Source organism: Myxine glutinosa, chromosome 9, assembly GCF_964187855.1.
Source record: "Myxine glutinosa chromosome 9, kmMyxGlut1.1, whole genome shotgun sequence".
In the NCBI taxonomy this organism is placed as follows: domain Eukaryota; kingdom Metazoa; phylum Chordata; class Myxini; order Myxiniformes; family Myxinidae; genus Myxine; species Myxine glutinosa.
Genome location: NC_136269.1, coordinates 55,613,058 through 55,639,736, shown reverse-complemented (window position 1 = coordinate 55,639,736; position 26,679 = coordinate 55,613,058). Strand labels below are relative to the sequence as shown.

At 41.1% G+C, this 26,679-nt stretch overlaps 1 protein-coding gene across 1 annotated transcript in view; it reads left to right on the top strand.

Moving 5' to 3' along the window:
* The window catches only part of LOC137435376 (nesprin-1), a 375,431-nt gene that overhangs the window by 90,170 nt on the left and 258,582 nt on the right, over nucleotides 1-26,679 (top strand). The window contains exons 32-44 of the mRNA XM_078784359.1: nucleotides 1,528-1,692; nucleotides 3,872-4,044; nucleotides 4,503-4,656; nucleotides 5,333-5,476; nucleotides 5,834-5,998; nucleotides 12,366-12,683; nucleotides 12,835-12,990; nucleotides 13,084-13,254; nucleotides 15,784-16,110; nucleotides 16,224-16,376; nucleotides 20,555-20,722; nucleotides 21,313-21,477; nucleotides 23,069-23,212. Of these exons, the coding sequence (XP_078640485.1) occupies nucleotides 1,528-1,692; nucleotides 3,872-4,044; nucleotides 4,503-4,656; nucleotides 5,333-5,476; nucleotides 5,834-5,998; nucleotides 12,366-12,683; nucleotides 12,835-12,990; nucleotides 13,084-13,254; nucleotides 15,784-16,110; nucleotides 16,224-16,376; nucleotides 20,555-20,722; nucleotides 21,313-21,477; nucleotides 23,069-23,212 (2,403 nt within the window). The remainder of the gene's footprint in view (nucleotides 1-1,527; nucleotides 1,693-3,871; nucleotides 4,045-4,502; nucleotides 4,657-5,332; nucleotides 5,477-5,833; nucleotides 5,999-12,365; nucleotides 12,684-12,834; nucleotides 12,991-13,083; nucleotides 13,255-15,783; nucleotides 16,111-16,223; nucleotides 16,377-20,554; nucleotides 20,723-21,312; nucleotides 21,478-23,068; nucleotides 23,213-26,679) is intronic.

Sequence of the window (26,679 nt, the reverse complement as noted above, 5' to 3'; positions counted from 1 at the left end):
CAAAATTGTAAAGTTTGGCATTGTGTACAGGTGCTGACGTGGTACCTAACCGTTTATATGGTAGTTTTTACTGTCAAGAGAAAAAACATCAGCCTTTTCCTGGGATGAACACTTTCATTTGTGGAGAACCAGAGAATAAAAAGTAAGGAATAAAACTTACAGCAACGAATATGAAGCCAGCAGAAGTTCGTGAGAATGTGCTTACAACAATGGTTCTGATTACAAAAATGATTCACAAATACTTCACCGTGCAGTTAGTATTATTCGCAGAGACATAGAAAAATTACAACCAACAACCGAATACCCTAATACCCAAGAAATTGATCTTAATGCATCAGCTGCGTTTAATTTAAATATTATTTAAATATTATTTCAATATTTAAATTAAATTATTAAATTAATTTAAATGCATTTAAATGCATTGCATGCATGCATGCATTTGCAATGCATGCATTTAAATTAATTTATTATTTAAATATTTAAATATTATTTTAAATATTATTAAATATAATTAATAATATTATTTTTAATTTTTATTAAATATTAATATTATTAAATAGAATATTTAAATCAGATGCTAGTATCATTTTATTACAGATCAGGACACAGGGACCCTCAATGTAAAAATAAAATACAAAAACTTAATGAAAATGGAGGCCATCTTGATGACGTCACTTGAACATGTTGGTGAAGCCCAAATGAAGGTGTTGGTGAAGATCCTGAGTTTGAAGGTGTTTGAAGGCAAAGTATTTTTGGTGTGTGAAGTAGTCAGGGGGATTCTGGGTATTTTTGGTGTGTGAAGTTGTCAGGGCCCATACTTGATAAAAAATATCAAAATTAGCTGGTAGGAAGCTATTTGCCACTTCACCCTCATTTTCATGCTCAATCTGCAGCCCTACTATCTTTAAACGGTCTGAGATATTAGTTGTAATGACAGATGAAATGTACAGTGTAAAAAGTGTAAAAAGAATAAATGGATTATTTGGAATTGCTGCATTTCTAATGAGCGTTATTCCAACAAATGCTCAATTTTACAAATACTGAATAAAGAAATTAAACTGCACTCATGAAAATTCGAGCTTGGGTTAGTTTAGCACTTAATGATTTTTCCCAATGTGGGGATTATAGCAGATTTATGAATCGGAGTCATTGAAATAATGATCATAGCAGATTGATCATTGCCACGAGTAGGATGGAAGGAAAGCGATGGGGTGGAAGTGATGATGAATGGCGTCTATACTCACCGATGACAAGTGGTGCTTGTGCGATTACAAAGATGGGTGCTGTTTAAAAGAATCTTCCAAGTAGGCCTGGGGGATGACATCAGTGCTGACGGATGGTGGAATTTTGTTCCAGTCCAAGTTGCGAGTTTTTACACAATCTTTTGTTCGACATGGGCGCTAGATTTTTTTAAACTTTAAAGATATAGTTTCCAAAGAAGTAAATCAAATATTTTCGTTGAATCATTGTTTTTGAAACATTGATAGAGATATTTATTTGTGGTCTTATATCTGATCCCTTCCACAGGAAAGGGCACAATGGAACATGCATCGCTTTCAGGAGCACCAGCAGTTTCAGAAAGATCTGCAGGAGCTGGAGGAGTGGATATCGGAAAGTCAGCAACGTCTGGATACTTATCATGAGGCAAACGTCGACCGACCTGTTCTTGAGAGCCGCCTCACCAAAGTGGAGGTTAGTGTACTAATCACAGCATATTCCTCAGCCCCCGACACTTATTCCTCCCTCCCAAAAAACGAATTACCCACACACTTTCTACACCTGTTGTAGAGATTATTCAAAATTACATTCAGCTTGAACACACATGATCGCCATTGCTTGATTGCCCCATCGTTGATATCATCATCTCATTGAAACTGGTCTTTTAAGATCCATGCCCTCAGCTTTTCAACATCTCAGACCTTTGTCTTGTCATCAATGGTATCTATTTGAGCTTGTCATATTTGAGGAAAATGGTGAGATATTTTGATCCAGGAATTTTAAAAAAATCAATTGGGACCTAATCCTTGTGGTGTTAAGGATTGAGGACCATTACATTATAATTGTTTGATTCATATTCGTATTCTGGTGTTCGGCCAAAAGGCAGGTTAGGTACTGCATAAGCATTTTCTTGACGAGGGTTATACTGGTTGGTTTTCCATTGCCTTCCAAGTAATGGAATTAGGAATTTAGGGCAGGAATTTGCAATTTGGCCATGGTGCTGGCGACAGCTCATCTGCTCTTCATGAAGGACACCGGGGAATCCTTAACGTCCACCAACTAATGCCAGCAGACAGAACTTTCAGTTTAACATCCATCCGAAAGACTGCACACACATTGACGAATCACCTTGCCTGTGAAATCACGATACAGTTTATAGTTTGGTCGGCATTTGAACCCAGGCAAGATAGCTTATACCCCCATCACACCAAACTAGTTCTCAATACGTTCGTGAAAATGTTGTCGAACGGGCTCCAACTGTGTATGAACGTAGTGGACGTAGTAGCAACTATTTACAGTCTTTTTACGAACTTCATGGACGGGCTCGGACGGGGAGGGCGCTCTAGAACTTTGAGCCTGCTCAAAATTTTATCCCGTCCATCCCGTTCTCCAATTAGACGGATTGACAACGTACTTAAAACGAGATAGACGTACTACGAACGGAATTGCCGTACTTTGAACGTACTAGGGACGTGTTACGACGTGGTGCAGTCGGCCATAAATTTCAGTACGTGTGCTCACCGACCGACCAGATTTCTTCTTATTCAGCTTTGTGAAACGGGTGCGGAGGCTGGTATACCATATCTTGAGCTCATCAACGTTTACATTCAACAACTCAGCTTGCTGCTGCCACAGGAAGGCCTTTTTCTTCGTGTCTTTATAGGCCTGGAGCTTTTTGTTATAGAGTACTTCATGGGCCTTCAACCACTCAACCATGGATTCTTGTTGCTCTATGGTGAAATGGGTGTGGGTCTTTGCTTTCTTTTTCTTTTTCTTGGCCTTCTGAGTCTGATCTGCTTCTTCCTCAAACATATCCCCATCTGACTTGGAGGCATCAGAGGCTCCAGGGGATACAGCTCTCTCCATCTCCCTCTCTTGAATTGGACCTTCATGGGCAGGCTCAATAGTCTCAGCAACTTCAGGGGGATCTTCATGGCCTTCAGCAGGGCTATTTGTGCTTGATTTCGCTCGCCCTGTCTTTCTGAATCGATTTCTCTTTGGAGGCATGATGATCGGGGATTGTATTGTAGATGTGTACAGCTCGGAGCCCTGAATGAGGACTGGCGACAACGCGCTCGGTATTCATAGCAGTCGGGCCAGGACGGGCCAGGACGCAAGTACACACACACTAGGGACGAGATGAGGACGTAGTGCGAACGAGTTGGTTGGGTTAAGAATTAGTTAGAACTGGCTTGGACGTATTGTGAACGAGGTAGAATGAGGTAGAACGAGGTTGAACTGGTTAAGAACGGGTTGAGAACGGCTACGGACGGGCTCGAACTGCTTCGAAACGTTGTCGGCATGAGGTGAACGGGCACTTTTACACGATCTGAACTGGATACAAACGGACTGTAGACTGGCTAAGAACGAGATAAGAACGAGATAGACGTATTGAGGACTGCTTATGAACGAACTAGCATCGTATTTTACGCCAAACTACGCATTCTACCGTGATCACAGCCCGTTCTAGTATTTTTTTTAGAACGGGGTAGAACGGGATAGAACTACTTTGGTGTGATGCTAGCCTTAGATGCGAGTGTGCATACCTCTAGGCCATCCTATCGGCCGATTCGTTTGATCCATACCATACAATGTCCAAAGTATGACTATCTGTGATGTTATTTGACTCTTGACTCCTGATTCCTGTATGTAGGCAATGCTGGCAATGCGCCTTGAAAAAGAGATTCAGCTGCAGGTGGTGATGTCGCGTGGGGAGGCTGTAATGCGAAATACTACATCAGAAGGTGTGCCTGTCATACAAAATCAACTGCAGCATATTCGAGAAGTGTGGGACACACTCATGTTTTCTGGCATCCAATGCAAAAGGTAATTGCAACTCTACAACCCTGTTTGCTGCTTTGCTAAATTTAAAACATGCTCTGTTTGATCTCATTAGCTTGTTGAGTAATTGCGATTATCCTAGCATGCGTGTCAGTTGCTTATACAAATCAGTAATCTGAATAAAACAGTATTCTAATTGTTTTGTCTATAGTTATGCTAACAACAGAGATTGTTGATCTTCACTTCCACTGACTGCGAGTGACCAAAGATTGTTGAGAAACTGTTTTTGGTTGCCTTATAGTTCATTTAAATTCACTTGGATAAGTTGGTGTAGAAAGTCACCCTCAAACAGTAGAAGTTGGTCATGAGGGTTTCAATGTTGCATTCAGCAAAGTCGAAGCTAATATTTGTAGTCCCACAAAGAAAAGGAGGGAATATGTATGTCCAGTCTTAAGTTGCTTTACCAGCATCTTTATATTTTTCTGACCTGTGTATCTCCACAGCCAGCTTGAGAGCTGTCAGTCTCAATGGGAGAGCTACCAGGAGAATGTGACCCAGTTCAACAGCTGGCTCAAGGAAATGCACAACAGCCTTGCAAGTCAGGAGCACAGCTGCCCTGAGCTTGCAGACAAGCTTGGCACATTGGCCAGAGCTAAGGCAAGCAAGGCCGGATTCCCTGGCATTGAAATCTTCACAGACAAAATTCATTTGATCGGTATATTCATCGATAATATGAATACACCACCCAAAAACTGTGTACATTGTTAATTAATATAAATGATGCGGTCACATTTTTACCTGTGACATGTCACAGGTCTATATGAGCATTGTAAGGCTGCTGTTGCTGCTGTTGTTGGTGTTGTTGTTGTTGTGGGTAGATTTTTGAAATGTGCCACTCAGACAGCCTAAAGAAGTGACTTAGATAGGGAAGAGGGGATCCATGGGGCGTAACGTTTCATGTCGAAAAACATGGGTGCATCAGATTTAGACTAAGGGCGTGCCCAAGGGGCGTGGCAGCGGGGCGTGGCTTCCTCTGACGATAAAATGCCCACTAACACATAACTGACTATTTATTTTCCGGGCAACGCCAGGTAACTCTGCTAGTTCTCAATAAAATGCTTATGGTTCTTTACATCCTAATTGATGGAGCTCAGCTTTGTTGCACAACTGTTGAGGTAAATTTATTTATTTTATACCCATTTATCATGAGTTGTGAGAGGTACAGCACACACGTCAGCATGTGTGAGGCATACTTATATTATTATGAAAGAGAAGATGCTTTAATGTTGTTCATTAATTGTTAGATAAATCGTCATCTTCCCCATTCCCACAGCTATTCTGTGAAGAAGTCACTGGACACGAGAGCATGTTGCAGGGAATTTGGAGTAAGACGACCAGCGTGGCTAAACACACACTAAACCGACTCGAGCTCGAGGAGCTCCAGGAGCGCTATTCCTTATTAAGAAAGCAGGCAAAGGTAAGAATCTGAAAATATTGTCTGATATGGAAATAAAAGGTAATGGAGGAAGAGGTAGAGTCTTTCGAGTAAATCAAGATTGTGGAAACTTGTTGAAATTGGCCTGTTGGATTTCCCATCAGTACCCCTGGCTCATGATGTAAGGATCCCAGGTTCGAATCCCATTTACCATGCTTGTTTGTACATTGTCTATTGATGTCCTTCAAATCCATGCAAATAGTACATTGAAATCTACTTATGCCTCTTCCTCCACCTGATTTATGTGTAAACTCCAATACAAGGCTTAGATTAATGTTTAAAATAAAAGTATCTAAAATAAAAATAGTGCAATTTTATTTTTCTTCTTCTGCGCTACAGGAGAAGGTTTTCCAAATGGAAGAATTGGTGAAGCTGCACGAGCTCTACAAAAGCAATCTGAAGAGTTTTGAGAAGTGGTTAGTCCAGCAGAAAGAGAAGCTTAACCACTCCAATGATGTGGTTTTAAGTGAGAATGACCTTCGTTCAAAGGTTTCACAACTAGAGGTAAAACATCCACATGAAAGATGCATAAAAGGGTCACAGGGACTGCATCTCCTCCCTTTTCTTTTTCAGAAAATAACACATTGGTGTGCTTTAATATCACAATTACAAATTCGTTAAAGAATTTGTTTTTCTTCAGTGATTATATAGTCAGAGAATTGACACCACACCTCTGATGTTGATTGTGCAATCCTTGATATGTTGCACATGTACCGGTACAGCATCTCTCCTAAACTCATTCTCCCCTCCTCTTCGCCGCCCCTCCCCTCACCCCCTACTGAATCCAATTCCTGAGCGATTTTGAGCAAAGCTGCTTAAATTTTGGCACCATCTGTGATTACAAATGCGTAAATACTTGTGTTTATCATATTTAGCCTTGGACATGAATTTATTTAAGTGGAGCACTTCAGCATGATTGAGTTTTGTTCACAATATCCAAAATAACACTGAGGCAGTAGGGGATTGCACTCAAACACTGCTAAAGCCTCAACCTTGCAATTTTTCCCTTGATCGCACCCATCATACATACTAAAGAAGAAAGAGCAATCAGAGATTGCAGACCATCGCCAGGATGTGTTTTCAGTGCTTTTCAAGGCTTTTATGTGAAAACAAATATGGCGGCCGAACTACATGACCGATGACATCATTATTTCTTTTCTCCACCAATTTATTCCTAGATTGCGCTCAATAAATTTCATCTTTATCAGATGAAGTTTTGTACTTGTCGAATTATGACGTCATAATGGAGGCACCTATGACATCATCATTAACATATTTTATTCCCCATGGAGAGTTCTTTACAATGAGTCATGTCTCAATTTTTTCTATGCAGCACCTTCAGAGATATAGAAGTGCATATGTTTTCAGTTTTTCCAAGATGGCGGCCGAACCACGTGACCGATGACATCATCTATTTTTTCTATCCACCAATTTATGCCGACATGATGCTCAAGAAATTTCATCTTGATAGGTTGAAGTTTTGTACTTGTCGAATTATGACGTCATAATGGAGGCAACTATGACATCATTATTAACATATTTTATTCCCCATGGAGGGTTCTTTACAATGAGCCATGTCTCAATCTTTGCTATTCAGCACTTTCGGAGATATAGAGGTGCAAAGTTTTTCGGTTTTTCCAAGATGGCGGCCGAACCACGTGACCTATGATGTCATAATTATCATTAAAATTTTTTACCAGTGGAGTTGCACCTATGGTAAAAATTTTCTGTCAGTTGGACCAATGGTTGCAGAGAAAATCATATTTATTCTGTGCGGACAAACAGACAAACAAACAAACAGACAGACAAACGGACTCAAATGCAATACCCTCTCCTCAGGCGAGGGTAAATAAGCAAGTCAGTGTCTGTCTGCCTGTCTGTCTGAGCGCGATACATCACTCTCAACCAAACTTGACAGGAGGACAAAGGGTCACACGACAGAGGCTGTAGTGACTTCATTCCACCCCCTTTACCTCCCCCCCCCCCCCCCCCCCGCCCACCTCCTTCAGGGGGGTTTCCGCCTTGCGCAAAATCCGTGTTAAGATAGCTAATCATGGAATTTTTCCAAAGCCACTTCTAATAACAAAAGTAATAACAAATCTAATGATAATAGCATAATATTAATGTTATTACAAAACAATATTAATACTAATAATATCCCTCCTCCCCAAGGGTTTATTTCTCCTTGGATAAATGCCATGTTAACGATTATAAATAGCATATCATGTTGTTTCATGGGGCAAGCCTATACCAGAAGTAAAAAATATGATAAACCACAAACATGTATGATTACCTTTTTAAACAGTCGCTACTGTTGTTTAACACTAAACTGAAAGAAATCTGGAGGAATGCATTATATGCTTATCCAGTCCACCACAGAATAATGGGCCCGAACCTAAATCTACTGTAATCTACATACCCCAAAGATGATAATAACAACATAACCCTTTCTGCTGCACCCATACGGAGTGGATGTACTCGTACCTCAAAACCACTGAACTCTACCAGCATTAATTGGGTTAGCAGAACTCTACTGCATGTGATCAGACAGTGTGTCAAGGCACCAGCTGCTGTTAAAATCTACTTTATCCCCACCCACACACAACACGAGAAGCAAAGCGAAGGTGTTACTTTAGTAATGCAACTACTATACATCGGAACAACAAAGTAGACTGAAACGTCCGATCGTTGATTGTTAAGCAGTTTGAATGTGAGGCATGCAAGTACTCATTTCCATCCATTGCCACGTCGACCTTTATCAGTGTCCTCCCAGAAAATATTTACGAAATGCACTATCCCAATGTGGAACCACTGAAAGCTATGGAACAGCCTCAGCATGAAACAACTGAGTACAACGCTCCTCAGCCCGACCAGCCCACCATAAGGTTGTTTGTTTTGCTTTGCACCACTCCAGCTGCTTGCACACTGTATATGCCATCCAACCCCTACTGCACCTTTCCTTCGCAAAACGGCTCAACCATCCATGGCCTCTCTCGGCTCTTTCCCTGCAAGTCAGCATCCCAACAGCACACCTCTCCCATCAGTTCTCCAACATGTGTCTTTCTTACTGTGGCGAAACACAATGCTCTAAAAAACCCCAAAAAACCCATAAACAATAGTTATTTTAGCAAGTCTGAGCCCTTTCATGCCACATCTGAACTCCATGGGGTCGTTGATTTAACCTCCTGTTTATCAATATCATACGCTTACTTGGCCTGGTGCCATCTGGTACTGATTACAAACAAAACAACATTTGACATGATTAGATGCATACATTCTTCAAGAATTTAAAGGAGTCCTGCTCTTGACAAAATCTCTATTATATCAGTTCGGTTCTGGGGAAATAACAATTTAGCAACCATCATGGCTCCGACATTGTTAAAGCTTCATGGAGAAAGAAAAGAAAGACATGTGCTTGCTGACAGCTGCCTACATGATAGCAAATGGGAGTAATTCCTAGGCCTTTCATTATACAATTGATGGATTTAATAAAACGTTGATCAAAATATGCTGACTATTGGAAGTGTTGGGCTAGCGGCTAGGGTGCCGGCTTAGGATCCTAGGATCCTGGGTTCGAATCCCGGTCGATCGCTGAATTAACGCCAGGGGGGTTGACTCAGCCTGTCATCCTTCCGAGGTCGGCTAATTGAGTACCAGTTCACTGGTAATTCCCTGTTTGTCGTTAAGGGCAGCAAAAAGGGTTGGCGTCAGGAAGGGCATCCGGCCGTAAAACATTGCTTCAAAAAGGGGACCAAAAAAACCAACAACAACCACGGTTCCCGAAAAAGGCCAACCCCCGCTTTGCGGGGAAAAATGGCCTCTAAAGGTGGGTTTTTTTTTTGTTTTTTTATTTTTTATTGGAAGCAAGGAGAAGGTGATGTTTGGGATGTCAGCCTCTTAACGCCCGAAGCATCAGTTTCTCCTTCCAGGGAGAATTTTTCCGGGATTAATGAATTAATGAGGGCACCCTGAAGTTGTGCACATGCAAGTTTCGTTGGATTCGATCAAGTTTTGGAAAAAAAAAAAGCTGTTTTTTCCCATCTTGGCATTTTCTTCCTTTGGGAAGATGGGAGAGGAGGGGGGGGGGGGGGTGCAATTGGAATTAATTGAGCTTATATAACTACAATGTATTGTTAGGTCATCTCATCTCGATTCTCGAGATGTCTGTCTGTCTGTCTGTCTGTCTGTTCTTCCATCTGTTAACTTTTTGCTATTTTTGTTACTCCTCACTTATCACCTGCTGATTGTTTTGAAAGTTGACACATGAATACAAGACAACAGCCTCACTAATCACTCAGGCTTCGATTTTTTTTTTTCGGATCATGGGTGCTCCCGGGGTTTGGGTGAGGGTGTTAACCCCCAAACTTTGGATCCCTACTCGTTCCTTATTTACCAACCTATTGCCCGGACACCCGATACAGCCCTTCTACTCGATGGCCCACACAATCGCTGAGGTTTTGATTTTTCAATTTCAGATTATGGGAGCTCGCAGGGGGTGGGGGGTTTCCTCTGAAGCTTTGGATTCGTACTCCTCCTTTATTTACCAAGTGATTGCTGATACAGCCCTTCTCCACGATGGTCTGCAGGATCGCTCAGTCTTAGATTCTTCGATTTAGTATCAGGGGGGCTCCCAGGGGTTTCTCCAAAAATCAGCAGAGGTCTGAACTACAACCTCAAGAGATGGCCGTCAGCCCACTCATGGCTATTTATACACACATACACACACACACACACACACACACACACACACACACACACACACACACACACACACACACACACACACACACACACACACACACACACACACACACACACGTAAGCAGTACACATGTTTTTCTTCATATACGTAACCCGGGTTATTTTTATTTTTAGGAGTGATTGAGGCAGTGGTCTGTTGCTTATACACCACCCAAATAAAAGGATGTGTCAGAAGAACATGTTGCACACTTGGAACAAGATCGTTTCTAGGGCGGGTACTCGGCTAGTGAAGAAATGTTACAGACAATTGAAAATAACTTCAAGATCAACTGGCAAAAAAATCCTACCTCCACCCAATTATTACCTGGTGGCGGACGATAGAGTTGTGGTCCAGGCATTTATTAGCATATGTAGAGGTTCTTCAAAATATGAAATGGCTGTACACCAAAGCTAGTTTTGTTTTGTCAATAAAATCAAGTGTCATGTGGCTTATGGTGCGATGATATGTACTCTCCACTTCCAGTGTCATAGGCGCAACATTAATGTAACACCAATTCTGTGAACACCAACGAGATCTTTTTTTTTTCAAGGTTGCGCTGCACATTTTCGTTCTTGCTGTATAGTTACCTCTGCCACCGAAGGTTTGTCTCTCTGTCCGTTTCTTTGTCTATGAGCATGATATCTCAAAAAGTTATGGACGGATTTGGATGATACTTGGTGGACAGAAGCTTGGTTGAGTGATGAGGACTAATTGATTCGATTTCGGTGAAAATCCGGATCTGGGTACTATCATTTTAAAGTAATTCTTCACCATTGAGAGATTAGGGCCAAAAACGATATGTAGCACAATATCTCAAAAAGTTATGAACGGATTATGACGAAACTTGGTGGAGAGGTTGGGGTTGTGATAAGGACGAACTGATTCAACATTGTTGAAGATCTGGATTCGGATATGAGGATTTTTTTTTAATTTTTAAAGTGATACTTCACAATTATCTGGGACCAAAACTCTATATAGCATGATATTTCAAAAACCTGTGGACGTATTATGACAAAACTCGGTGAATGGGTTTGGTAGGTGACAACAACAATCCGATTAGGTTTTGGTTCAGGTCCGGATACAGGTCCGGCCTATCAGTGGGATATAAGACGTAAACTGTTCAGCCTGGCGGAGGTATGCACTCCACCGAGTATCGGTCTTGTTACCCTCGCCTGAGGAGAGGGTATTGCATTTGAGTCCGTTTGTCTGTTTGTCCACACAGAATAAATATGATTTTCTCTGCAACCGTTGGTCCGATTGACAGGAAATTCTCACCATAGGTGCAGCTCCACCTGTAGAATTTTTAAATTATAATCATGACGTCATAGCTCACGTGGTTCGGCCGCCATCTTGGAAAAACTGAAAAACTTTGCACCTCTATATCTCCGAAAGCACTGAATACAAAAAGTTGAGACATGGCTCATTGTAAAGAACTCTCCATGGGGAATGAAATATGTTAATGATGATGTCATAGGTGCCTCCATTATGACGTCATAATTAGACAAGTACAAAACTTCATCCGATCAAGATGAAATTTCTTGAGCATAATCTAGGGATAAATTGGTGGAGAAAAATAATAATAATGATGACGTCATCAGTCACGTGTGTCTGCCGCCATATTTGTTTGAACAAAAAACCCTTTAAAACCACTGAAAACACATCCTGGTGAGGGTCTGCAATCTCTGATTGCTCTTTCTTGTTTTATGCTGTATTTAACACAATTTTGATGCAAATTTATTTATTATTGAAATATGTAAGCTATTTAAGTTTTAAAAATATGCAAAGGTCTCTCAAACTATTTTTTGTTTTTCACATATTAGAATTACTATAAATACCTACTGCCTTCTGGAGTATTGGAAGGTCATCTCCTCCTCCCCCTGCGAGGGGGGGTTTTGTTTATTTTTGTCCATGACCTGACACTGGGTACTACTAACACGTTTTAGTGGATTTCAGGCCAACCCTGTTTTTCTATGACATTGAGATATACATACATACATGCATACATAAATAGAATTGCATTATTTTGTTTAGTAGGATATAAGTATTATGTTGTTTCCAAGATTATAGAATATTGCTGTTGGAGTTAATTCATACACAGGCTTTATCATTGAGCAACCTTTGTCTTCTCAGGAACTCCAGGCCTCATGCCAAGATGGAGATTTGCAACTGGCTATGTCTGAAACCTCTCGGGAACCTCTGCTGAAGACAGGACCACCACGCTCTGAAGATATCCTGCTGGAAGCTTTGCAGTTAGACTGGGAACTCTACAGAGAACGGCTAGTTGAGGCCTATTCCAGGCTTAGCTCTCTTATGGAAATGGCAGTGCAGCTGGGCCATAGACACCAGGATTTGAACAGCTGGCTGGACACAGTAGAACATGCTCTGGAGGCAAAGCCCAAGAGACGCTCCATCAAGCTGGAGAAGGAACAGAGTTTGCAGGAATATAAGGTAAGAGGTGTAAGGAGACGTGATTCAGAGCGTAGAAACTTTATTCATAATTTATTTGCGCACACAATTAAGCAAAGCAGTTGTATTTTGTCTCAATTCCCTTTATTTCACAATTGAGGATGGATAATGCATTTTGCTTTGTATTTCACAGAGGAGCATCACTGAAATAGAGGGGCACAAGGGTGATGTGGAAGCCATCTGTGTATTAGCTCAAAACATTGTAAAGGAAAATCATGCAATCTCTCACATTGGGATGCAGGCAACGCAGCTCTCTACACGATACCAGCAGGTGTTCATCACTGTTTCGGTAAGTTTGCATTTTTCATTTTTCTGCTTTTACTTCCTCCCTTTGTATTTTCCAGCATTGTGATGGCACAAAATGTTGTGGTCTTCTTTGCAGGATTACATAAAGGACTTGCAGAACGACCTGAAAAGTCTGAGTGAGGCAGAATCCACAGTGAAAGCTGTTCGTGAATGGCTCCACAAAGCCTGGAGGGGCCACAAAACTGTCTCCAAACCGATCGTGAAAGTTGATCTCTCCTTGCTTGAAGCTCGAGTGAAGGAAAACGAGGCAATGGAACATTCTTTGCTCTATATTTTAATTCTGCATGCATTTTGACTTGTAAATTTAGGATAGATATTTCAGATTGTAGAATATTCTCTACTGAGATGTCACATGTCAGTATATACAATGTTTTTAATTTTACATTGATCTCGGGTTCATCGCGTAGCTTTTACACAAATCAGTCAGGACAAAAATATTTGTACCATCAATGTTCTTTTGTATGATTTACAAAACCATCAATGGACAATTGATAAAAACAGATGGGAGATGGGATTTTAACTTAGGTTCCTTGGATCATGAGCCAGGGGTTCAGATGAGAATTAGAACGGCACTCAGTAGAGAGCCTGGTGTTGGCTTAGCGGTTAGGGTGCCGGCTTGGGATCCTAGGATCCTGGGTTCGAATCCCGGTCGATCGTAGAATTAACACCAGGGGGGTTGACTCAGCCTGTCATCCTTCCGAGGGTCGGCAAATTGAGTACCAGCTTGCTGTGATGAATGATCCCGGTGTGTACCCCGGTTTAGAATAGGTACACCGTATCCCTGCGCATCGTAAGAGGCGACTCAGGGTTGGTGCCAGGAAGGGCATCCGGCGTTAAAAACATTGCCTCAAACAGGGAACCATGATTGTCATGGGGCCCGCAAGGCTAACCCCCGCTGTTGCGGGGTAAAATGGCCTTAAAACGATCATTCATTCATTCACTCAGTAGAGAGCATATCTTCGCCTGATTGGTCATATCACTCAATGGTGAAGAATCACTTTAAAAAATTCTACTATAGTGGGGCGGCTTAGCCCAAATATTCAAAAGAATTGTGCATTTTGTGAAACAAGCACCAAATTTGGCACAAATGTACATTAATATGTTGCGAACATTTTCAGATATTGGGCCACTTGAAATTCCGTAATTTTTTTTTTCAAATTTTTTCAAATTTCGTAATTTCAAATTTTTCGGGTGACACCGTCACAATTTCGGTCTTCGAGGCCGGCCGATAGGCAAAGTGTGACCGGAAGGGACGAGGTTCTCCTGACCACGTGGCCCTCGATCTGGGAAGCGAGAGGCGTTCCATTAGTGGACGCGCCCCTCACGCCCGACTTTTGGGCGGCCCCGGCAGGCCGTTTGTTTTGACGTTCCGTGACAGGCCCCGCACCCCCACCTCCGGGCCGACCGGAAGCTTGTGCTGAGTACATCATACCTGAACAACTCAGTGAGGCAGAACACAGCAGTGCACACCAGGGTGACCCCTTCAGTGCATAAACCAATTAACCTGTCCACTGCAGGGCATATAGAAATGAAGTTATTTTCTGCATATAATAATAATATAAGTTCAGTTCTATATAACAATTTCTGTTATCACCACTACCACTACAACTACCACTACTACAAGCTTTGTCTGGAATTTTGTGGACTAACAGACAAACAGACATACAGACAAGCTGGGATCAAAACATTACCTCCTTCCACCATTGAGTGTAGAGGTAAACATCATGGAAATTATATCATGCCCTAGATTTAATTCATGCTTACCCGTGTATTTGCTTCACTGGTTCACAAGGTCTTTTGCATACATGTAATTCAGACTCTCGTCTTCATTGCTGACCACACAATGTTCGCAACATATTAATGTACATTTGTGCCAAATTTGGTGCTTGTATCACAAAATGCACAATTATTTTGAATATTTGGGCTAAGCCGCCCCACTATATCGGCCGGCCTCGAAGACCGAAATTGTGACGGTGTCACCCGAAAAATTTGAAATTACGAAATTTGAAAAAATTTGAAAAAAAAAATTACGGAATTTCAAGTGGCCCAATATCTGAAAATGTTCGCAACATATTAATGTACATTTGTGCCAAATTTGGTGCTTGTATCACAAAATGCACAACAGGTTTGCTATGCTGCTACACTACTAGCTGGATCCGGATCCGGATCTTCACCAAAATTGAATCGATTCTTCCTTGGTACACACACAACCTCTCCAAGTTTCGTCCAAATCCATCCATAATTTTTGAGATATCCTGCTATTTATCGTTTTTGGCCCTATCTCCAAATGGTGAAGAATCACTTCGAAAATTAAATAATTCTCATATCCGAATCCATATTCAGGTCTTCACCAAAATGGAATCGATTCTTCCTTGTCAGACACACAATCTGTCCAACACGTTTCGTCCAAATCCATCCATAAATTTTTGAGATATCCTGCTATGTATCGTTTTGGCCTCATCTCCCAATGGTGAAGAATCACTTTAAAAATTCTAGTATCCAGATCCGAATTTGGATCTTCACCAAAATCTAATCATTTTGTCCTTGTCACATAAACTGGCATCTCTGACAAATTTCGTCTGAATCTGTCCACAAATTTTTGAGATATCTTGTTCACAAACGGACAAACAGACAGACAGGCAGGAGTGAAAACATAATCTCCATACACCTTTGGTGGCAGAGGTAATACAAACATGCCAACTGAATGAGGAATGGATAATAATGGGAAATGTGGGTTTAATATATTTGCAAATGATTTTTCGTGTTCCCAATGCAGGCCTTGCGAGAGGATATGAACCATGGCCTAAGACTTTTGAGTGCAGCACAGGAAAAGGTCATCCGAGCGGGTGAAGGAATCACAGAACTTGAAAAAGAGGAGTTGCAATTTCAGGGAACAGAATTAGCTGCAGAAATAGAGCGCTTGGCCGGAGGTCTGCAGGATGTCGCCAGAGGTCTTGAAGAGGCATTACAGCTGGGAAGAGAATGTGCTGCCCGGCACAACGCTCATGCCTCATGGCTGAAGGAGCAACAACGTCTGCTGCAGACACCACTAGAAGCAAAATTTGAGCTGCCTGAAAATAGTTTCCAACTGGGCAAGTATAAGGTAAATCAGCACTGCTACTTGATCCACTGTTGTCACCCATAATACTTTCTGTGAAGCAATTTTGTTTCAATCGTAAAACATCAACTCATTAAATAAGGTGTTGTGTGTTCTAGACAATGCTCCAGGCATTAGAATCTCGCAAGTCAGCATTGGCTTCTCTGAATGAGAAGACAAGAGTATTGCAGCGACTCATCCCAGATGCTGCAGCTGGCAAGGATGCTGAGGATCTTGGAGCATTGCATGAACAGCTACAAGAGCTATGCAAGGTCTGTTCCATCTGCAATCATGTGAATATTTACAAAAACCCTCAGATTTTGTGCACAAATAAACCTTTGCGGTGTTACCATGGAGACATGTGCATTGCCAAAAGACAATATATTATGCGATCTGAATTACAAACAGTTAAAGAGGATGTATGTCTTGCTATTTTTTAAGGTGAAACATCTACGTAAATGATAGAGTAATGATACAGGTCATCAACTCTGTCAATGGGGTGGTGCTGACATCAGCTGATTTGAAAACCACTTTTTACTGAAGTTGCTTTTCATCAGGGAAGAAGATCATGGTCAGATAAAATATAGTCATTTTAATAAGTGAGGCAAAAACTCTACTTCCGGGATTCTAGAATGTCACAGGTGTAATATGTTGCATGTGGCATTGCAATGACACGAATAGGGTACCCTTATTCAAACCAGACAGACAGGCAGACAAAAATGGCATCACTCTGCTGATCTGTTAATGTGATTTGTTAATACTGGCAAATCTCAGAGTGTCACCTTGTTGTTCTGGTATGATTGTCAAACAAATCGGCCTATCCATTTCCATGCTCAACCAGTGAGAGAGGCCCAATCCTTTAAATGTCTATATCTCACCATCAGCCACAGTTTATATGGCCTAACCATATATCAAAGCTGATAAATAGTTAACCATATATCAAAGTCTCTAAAATCCACCACCAACTGAGCATCCTCCATCATTCCAAGGCATTCCATGAAAAGTCAGAACTACTCACAACCTACAAGGCCTTTGTCCTTAGCTCAGTGGATACCTGCTCTCCCCGAATGGCTGGTGCCCCAGCAGCCAGCATCACAGTCTCTCCTGGATTCTGTGGAATTTAAAGCTCAGCATTATTTGAATCTCTTGCAATGAGGATGCAGAACATGTCCTGTCGCACTCACATCGCAGACAGGTTTTTGGCCTCTGTTTTAATTTTCTACTTCAATTCTTCTGTTCTTGCTCCCTCTGCTCATTTTGATCAGTCCCTGCTGGATGCATGCATTGTTCCAGTAACCTCCTCCTTGTTAAACTTCCAAAATCCAGTCTTGCTGCACACCTCAATGTTTTGTTCCTCTTTACTCACGTTTGTGGACTCCCTGGCGGATAAAGTTTGCTCCTACTCTTCCATCCAGGGCTCGATGCTAGTGGTACACCACCATCTCATGTCACTCTCCATCCCAACACAGAATCTTTTTACTCCATTAAACACATCTTTCCCAACCTGATCTTACTTGCAGATTATAGTGTTTCCTCCCCTTTATCCTCCCCTCTTTTGCTGTTTGCTAATTCCCTTGATTGTTGTGTCCAACTGTTGTCCCACTCTCCCACTGTCAGTTAATCGCTTGGTTTGCCCTTTGTCACCTCGCTATTCTATGAGCCTACATTGTGTTTACAACTGAAAAAAAAACAAGGCATTATCATGCGTGCCTTTACCTTCACTGTACTACTCAATGTAACTGCCTTTTCCAGAAAACAATTGAACTGTGGCAATGAAAAAACAATTCTGGAATTAGTCAGGTTCACTATGTTAACAAATATAATTTCGTTCAAAATTTTGGTAGATTAGCAAAACTATACATTTTTGGAATATTCAGAGCATGAGGAATCCAAAAATTAATGTTTACATTTGCGTAGACACCTTTGCGAAAATGACACTCAGGACAGTGATGAAGATAGTCAGGTTCACTATGTTAACAAATATAATTTCTTTAAAAATTTTGGGATTAGCAAACCTGTACATTTTTGGAATCTTCAGAGCATGGAGAATCTGAAAATCAATGTTGGCATTTGCACAGACACCTGCATGGCCGCCATTTTGGATTTTGAAAATGGCCGCCATAAAATACATATTTTGCGCGATCTCGGCTTATAGTCAACCTAGAGACTTAATTAAATATGCTAATCCTATGTTTTCTGGGTCAAGGAATCCAATAAAGGCCTCAAAATAGTGCTCAGGATTATATAAAAGCAACAAACAAAGGTAATTGAAAACCATTGTCTTTATATTTGTGATATAACTGTATTACATAATACATGATATTGCAAGTCCTTTGAAGTTATAGGTTGTTATAGGAAGTTATAGGTAGTATCAGATTGAACTATAAGTCCTATACACAGGATCTACGAGGTCTATACCGTTCAGGAATATGCTTTTACAGATCTTCATCACTGTCCTGAGTGTCATTTTTGCAAAGGTGTCTACGCAAATGTAAACATTAATTTTTGGATTCCTCATGCTCTGAATATTCCAAAAATGTATAGTTTTGCTAATCTACCAAAATTTTGAACGAAAAAACATAGTGAACCTGACTAAATGTTCTGATTGCTCCTTACTGCCATTTGGGAATTTGTCCGACATTGCGAAGGTGTGCCCTTCGACCCACATCCAATTGACATGTTTTATGATCCAACTGGTTATTATGACCAGACATTTTGCATTACCTTATGAGGAACATCTAGTCTGGAGTCCCTGTATAGAGAGAGTTACAACAACCCGGAATTAGAAGCCATTTTGTTTCCATTGTTTGCGCCACACACGAATGCACTGCCCGCTAGTGTGTATACATTGTGCGTAACCTCGTACAAAATGTGAGTGCCTACATTGTGTAATTTGTGATTTGCACCGTGCCCCTCGCTTTTGATATGATTTTCTCTTAGTCCAAGATAAGAATCGGATTTTGTTTATTGCAATAATCTTTGTTCAGAAATGTAGTTTTATGTGGGGAGGAGAGGGAGGAGAGGGGGAAAGGAATAAAAGGGAAAGAGGGGACAGGAAGTGCCTATCATTTTCTGGACTACCTTGCTCTCTTGCATCTTAGTTTCTTCACTAGCATGCATGCACACAAAGCCGACAATGTGAACATTTTCAAATCTCTGTTAAAGACTCATTTATTTGAAAATGCCTACATCTGAATATATCTTAGGTTTTCTTGTTGTATAATTTGTATTTGTATATTCATCTCGTTGGCTTTCTTCTCTTTTCTAAGCGCTTAGAGGCTCCTGCAATTTACGCTATATAAATTCCTATTATTATAACAACATTGCCTTAAAACCATCTTGACAAATGTTGATTTTAAATATGAAAATTAAAAAGTAATTTAACTTTTCATGTCGGCGCACCGGGAGAAATACATATGCACAATTAAATTGTAATTATATAAAAGGCCGAGAAATTGTAATCCAGACTTGCAATGGAAGAGTATGCATGTAAAACATACCCGTTTTTCATATAAATGTACAATTAGTTGTATGGTGTACATCTAAATTATTCCAAATTATGCACATGTACATAATAATAACAATAATAACAGTATTTATATAGTGCCTGAGCATGAAATGAACAAAGCGCTTCACAACATATCTTGAAGACTACAACTTACATTACACAATCTTAGAAGAATACGACTTAAAGCTACTTTTCAATAAATACAATTAAGTTACTTTGGAAATAAATGTGTTTTGAGTTTTGATTTAAACGTTTTTATGTTGTGTGAGGTCCGAATAGTTGTAGGTAGTTTGTTCCAGAGGGCAGGTACTGAGTTGCAAAAGGCTTTGTCCCCGTATGGAATATGAGTTCTATTACAGACAAGGAGAGTCTTATCAGCGTGTGATCTTAAGTATTTGGCGTCATTAGAATGAGTGTGAGTACTAAAGACGATACTCACGTTATTAAGTATTATTAAAGACACCAAACAAAGCCAGACAATAAAATAGAGCGTTCCTCGTATGTATTCAATGCAAGGCCAGAAACACGCGAAGATCGGACAGGAAACAACATGGCGTCCACAGACCACGTGACCAATTTTTTTCGGACTCTTCATGTCGCAGCTCTCTCTATACAGGGACTCTAATCTAGTTACATTCATTGCACAAATATCACATCAGGAAGGCTTATATGGCAAGTATCAAATTACCGAATCAGTCACTAAACTGCTGATGAGCTTTAAGACCTATCAGAATAATTTTACATCAGTATTAATGATGAGATAGCCTTCCCATAATTGGATATTACTTTTTCATGGTTTATATAGGCACTCCACTAGTGTGTATATTCGTACATGTTACTAACACATCTCATGGTCCTGGTATAAAGCAACTGTTCACTTGTAAGCAAATCGTACATAGGTCGTGGAAGAGCAATGATGATGGATTTCCCTTTTCCAAACAGAAAAACATAGAAAACTTGAAAAAGACTGTGAAAGAGCATGAAGATTATCAAGCTGCGTTGCAAGACGCTGACGCTTGGTTGTTGTGTATCACACACAAGCTGTTGTCTTACGAAGGCAAACAGGACAAAGACCTGGACACAGTCACACAGCAGCTTGCACTTCACAAGGTGATTTTCACAAAACCTTAAGGTGCTTAATCAATCGAAGTCCTAACCAGCAGGTGGGAGAACTCCAAACTTGCATTTATTCTGCAGGTAAAGCACAAATGAGAAACACGGAACTCTGACAGAAAAGGAACTGATAACTGACTCTAGTTCTCGCCGTTTTCTCCTTTTCACTCACTTTGTTTCTGTGTATGTATGTATGTATGTATGTATGTATGTATGTATATATATATATATATATATATATATATATATATATATATATATATATATATATATATATACATACTGTATAACAATTTATTACAAATTGCATTGTAGGAAGAATACTATACTGTCAATGCAGCATTGTAACAATACACTGCCTATCTCTCATAAATAATTTGCGACAGAAATGATGCTTTCTTTGATTGTCTTTATCTGTTTCTCTGCTTTTGTACAAAAAGAGATCAAACTTTTTGCAGGAAATATACAATTAAACAATTTTCGAATCATATAAAGTGTAAACTAATATTAACAATAAAAGTCAGAAACTGAATCATCACCAGCAATAATAGTAACCCTCACTTTCTTTGATGTGCGCATGTTGGCAGGCTGTGATGGAGGAGGTCATATGCTTTAAAGAACAGCTCGATGAATTACAATGCAAGGCAGACCAACTCGCTATTGCCGGTCACGAGCAAAGGTTACCGGCTTTGGAGGTCCAGATGAAGGGTATACACGACAGTTATCATGCTGTGTACAATTCTGCTGAAAGGGTATGTTGAATCTATATGTCACATTGCATTCCAGTTGTAATTTTATTGCATTTCACCCGACGTGTTCAGAGTTCTGTGAACTGCTTACTGATTCGCTGTTGATAGCCACGATGGTGTGGTGGTGAGAGGAACACTTATGGTTATTTTGTTGGTCATACAAATCTAATTGTGTGAGAGTCAGTGAATTTTAATGTTGACATTGGAAGGATAGGAAGGAGCTAAATGCCATAAAGCAGAGCCATAGATTGATGCCATTTCTATGTCAGGTGATGCAACTGAAACAATTATTATTTTAGTGTGAAAGGCTTGAAATACAATGAAATGCTGTTAATGGTATACTTTGCTTATAAGGAATGATCTAATTTTTAATATTTCCAGGTAAATTGAAACGGATTATCCATAAATAAAACGCAGGATAAACACCCAGTCATAATTTAAAATTAACGCCAACATCCAGCCAATACTTTTAAATGTCTTGATGATCTATCACAATTCCGGATTAGGATACGATATTTTTTTTTATTTTTTTTTAAGTGTTTCTTCACCATTCAGTGATCGGGCCAAATACTATATATAGCAGGATATTTCAAAAAGTTGTGGGCGAGTTATGACAAAACTAGGAGGACGAGTTGGTTAGGTGACAAGAACAAGGCCATTAGATTTTAATTAAGGTCCGAATCCAGATCCGGCCTATCAGTGGGATACAAAATGTAAACTGTTCAGCCTGGCGGAGGTATGCGCTCTACCGAGTGTCGTTCTAATTTTATCTGTTTTTAGTATTTTTTTTCTCCCATCCCCACTCGTATGCTTCATTATCAATATTAATACCTTTGTGATTTCGCAAATTCAATTATATTTCACTTCAGACTAGAATGACACTCAGTGGAGCGCATACCTCCGCCAGGCTGAACAGTTTACATTTTGTATCCCACTGATAGGCCGGATCTGGATTCGGACCTTAATTAAAATCTAATGGCCTTGTTCTTGTCACCTAACCAACTCGTCTTCCTAGTTTTGTCATAACTCGCCCACAACTTTTTGAAATATCCTGCTATATATATTGTATTTGGCCCGATCACTGAATGGTGAAGAAACACTTTAAAAATTATTATATCCGGATCAGGATCCGGATCTTCACCAAAATCGAATCAATGTGTCCTTTTGATATACCCAACCTGTCCACCAAGTGTCGGTGACGAAATCCGTCCTTAACGTTTTGATATATCATGATCACAGACAGACAAACAAACAGGGATGAATAAATAACCTCCGTCCTCCTTCAGTGGTGGAGGTAAAAATGTCTGCTTACAGTTTTTTTTTGTACCTGTACTTATAAAGTTGCTGAACCTACCTCATATATGCATCTTCCCTCGACGAAAGGTTTATGTCGGTCTTTTTAAACCAAACTGATATATTTTGCAAGCTCAAAGAATAACTTAGCCTCCATAAATGTTTTTCATCTGTTTGACTCTTGTTGAGGTCCCATTGATTATATATTGATACTCTTATATCAGGACATTTTAATTATTTCCCAGTCTTTTATGCTAGTCAGAGTTCAAAGGGTCATCACCTGCTTTGTGGTATTTTACAGGTCCTCAAGAATTTAGAAAATGAGTTTCAAAGTCATATGGGTTACCAGGATTCAATGAAACAATGCCAGTCTTGGCTGACACGTGCAGCGCAGCTGGGCACAACAAAGGCACACATATTGAGTGTGAAACAAGCCAAACAACATGTAAGTCCTGCAGAATGTTGTATCACTTAATTTCCCTATGAATAACACACAACAATCTTGTCTCGCTGGCATTTATTTACCATCAATTAAAAAATAATAATTTAATGGTCATCTATTTATTATGTACGCACAGTGCAGGCTAAATCTAAAAATGAGAAAAGGAACAAAATGGGAAATCATAGGTGAGAGAAAGAAGAATAGCAATGTGTGGAAGTATAGAGCTAAAAGGAAAATAATGTTATGAGGTCATATCTATTAGAAAAGAGGAGAATATGAATGCATGGTGCAAACGGTGAACACATATATCCTTTACCTCTTTTTACCTAACCCTAATCCTTTAATTTTACCTACCACTCCACTCCTCGTCATACTGTGGTGCATTCTTGCTTCCTTCTTCATCTGTTTCCCTTTCACTCTACTGAGTGTCAGCTCTGATCACATTAACCATTTATTCTTCTTCTTCACTTATTCTTATTCTTCTTCGTCTCCTCTTTTGCATTTAAAAAAAAATGAGGGAAAAAGGTGGGAAGATTAAGTGGAGTGTATGGCGATAGAGGGTTAGTACAACAAAAAAGTATCAAAAAATAAAACAAAAAATTGCGGAATTTATCAAACATTGCAAATATGTATTATAATATTGTTATGGGCTTATGGCCCACGGATAAGGATGTTGGTTTGCCGAGCGGATGGCACCGCGGCCTAACAGTTACCCCGATTAACCCGATCCCCGAACGTTGGCCGGATCGCGCCACAGCTATTCAATATGGAAAAGACAAAAGCGACACGGATGTGAAAAAGAAGAAGAAGGCGAAAAGGTTGGAAATACGACTAAATTTATTCCTACTATATACAGGCTCAAAATAACCAAGGAAGAAGGAAAGATAATAAAATAATATACAGAAGAATTAGAGACACAGTGCAAATTCCTTATACAAGCTTAATTAAATCCCCAGGGACAAAACAAACAGAACAAACTCACGTACACAAAAGGATGGAAAGGCAGGAGGTGGATGGCTGGAGGGAGAGGAAGGTCCAAGGGGTCCTGCAGCACGATCGGCGTGTTTAGCAGCCGCCGTTCCTTCGTGGCCCTGCTCAAAACCGCCGTCCAGGCCCCAAGCGGCTGTTGTTGCTGCTGTGGCCGCTGCTGCTGCTGCTGTTGTCTGCTGCTGCTGCGGTGGACGTTGCGCGCTTTTCCAGGACTACAACAGGCTTCTTGCTGTTAACTACTGCTCAGTCCAACCTTGGCGAGCAAGGCGACGAATAGCAGGCTTTGTGCTTTCCCGGGTGTCCTCTCCTTGGATGTTCTCTATGTTCTCTTTCTTGGTCCAACCACTCTTTCTCTCTCTTGGTCCAATCACTCCTCACCACCGACAACTCCCTTGCTTCTTGCGCGCGCGCCTTTATAGCGCCTCCGGCGATCAAGCCGCCGGCCTTCAGGACACGCCCATCGGTGTGCTCACCTCGGCCCTGGTTGGTCGCGCGACCCTCTGGCTCCGCCCTTGATGACGACGGGCGGGCACGCCCTTCGTCCCCGACCCGAGCACATGTTCAATGGTGGTTTTGGAGGGGATGTAATTGGCAATCGAGGCTTGGCAATGATGAAAGGGGAAAGTGAAAGGAATCCACTCTATTTCACTTGGTGCAATGGATTGTCATCTTAATGGGAGACAAGGCCTTACCCTAATACACATAATAAAGATATAACTATCAACCAGGGGGAAATTTATGATTGGCTGACGTGTATGCTTTATGGACTAATTATGGGATGCCCTTTGACCTTTACACAACACTGGAGGCAGGAGGGTCCAGAATCAAGCAATATTAATAAACACACAATAAAAAAAATACAATCCTCATATCCGCAACACTGCACCCTCCTCCTCTTAGGCACGTACCGGGCCTATAACTTTAACTTAGTGTGATACGTAGGTGTAGTTCCTTCTACATTTAACCTGACCCTGAGTGAGACAGTTTTAAAACATAAATAAATATGTCCCGCTGCCCCATTGCACCCTACCTAACAGACTCACGCCCACAGCTAACCGAATTGCGGAATGGTCTTCAAACTATACATTTACGGTGGGGATCATTATTTACAATGGCTTTACTTTATTTACAAAACGTAACCCAGGACCTGTGATTGTTCTTTTGGGGGGGGGGAGAGACAGTCTGCTCTGCATCAATGCACCATGAAAGCACCCATAAACGCACCAACACACCCTCAAGCACCAATCGGTGCACAGTCATCATTGTTCATGAATAAAAATAAAAACAACAACCCCTAACCCTGCAGGTGGTCTCTTGCTCTTCGGCTCCCTCTGCTGCCTATTACTATTTTCCTGGTGTTGTCATCTTCCTTTGCTGGCGGCCTATTTGCACTATTAAAATGCACCCAACATGTCCATTTTTATTTATTTTATTTATGGCCCACAGGGCCGACTAGTGTGGTTCACCTGTGGGGCATCGGTGCCCTGTGATCAAGGTCCGCCAGCAAGATTTCGGGCCTTCATGGCCGGTTCCAGCAGAGGGGCCATGCCCCAACCCATGGGGTCCATAAGTGGTGCTCGGCCACAGACATGTGGTCCATAATGTGGTGCATCGATGCAGACAGCTGGTTCTGGGAGTTCCGGGCGCACAATGGCGGACTCACGCACGCTCCCCTCGGCGCCCAGTGGCGCACAGGTCCTCATGTGGGAGACAAAGGGGGGGAGAGACAGATGAGCGAGGGGTAAGGTCACAAGGGTACACATCAAACAAGGCAATGCAAGGCGAAATGCGTACGGAGAGCGAAGTGAGAAAAGCTCGTCCCTTCCGTACGTCACCCCCCCTGTCACCTACTCTACCCTTGCCCCTACCCCATATTTACAAAAATCTACACATTTACAAATTCGTCACTACTGTCACGTCTTCCCCATATTTCCCCTACACCAAATTCGTCTTCACAATCCCTCTATCCAAAATTTGCCATCACCCAATTCATCATCAATCCTCATAAGGAGGAAGAGATGGAACATCAAGCACAATGTCACACCCACGTCATGATGCATCTCACAATCCAAACATTTGCACAATAAAAATAATAAAACATGGCATGGTGTGGAGTTACGTCACCTCAGGTGAGTGGATGCAGATGGTGCGAGGAGATCTTCATCCTAACTACTTTCTAAATGACTTTAATACACTTTACACTACCCGGGCTCTTTCCCTGCCAATCCATTGGCCATCTTACACTATGGGTTCTAAAAACCAATTCCCATTGACCAAACTGTGGTGCTTCTCAATTTGGGGTCTCACTCCCCCGATTCAACTCCCTGTGCCCTTGCACAATTTCAGGACTGGGGCGTGTAGCTCTCCCAGCCGGTCTACCCACCTGCACACCTCCACCACTGCAGTTGCCACCCGAGCTTACCTAGCTCCTCACCCTAACCTATCTAACTGGGGAAGGCCCCTCCTGGCTCTGTCACCCC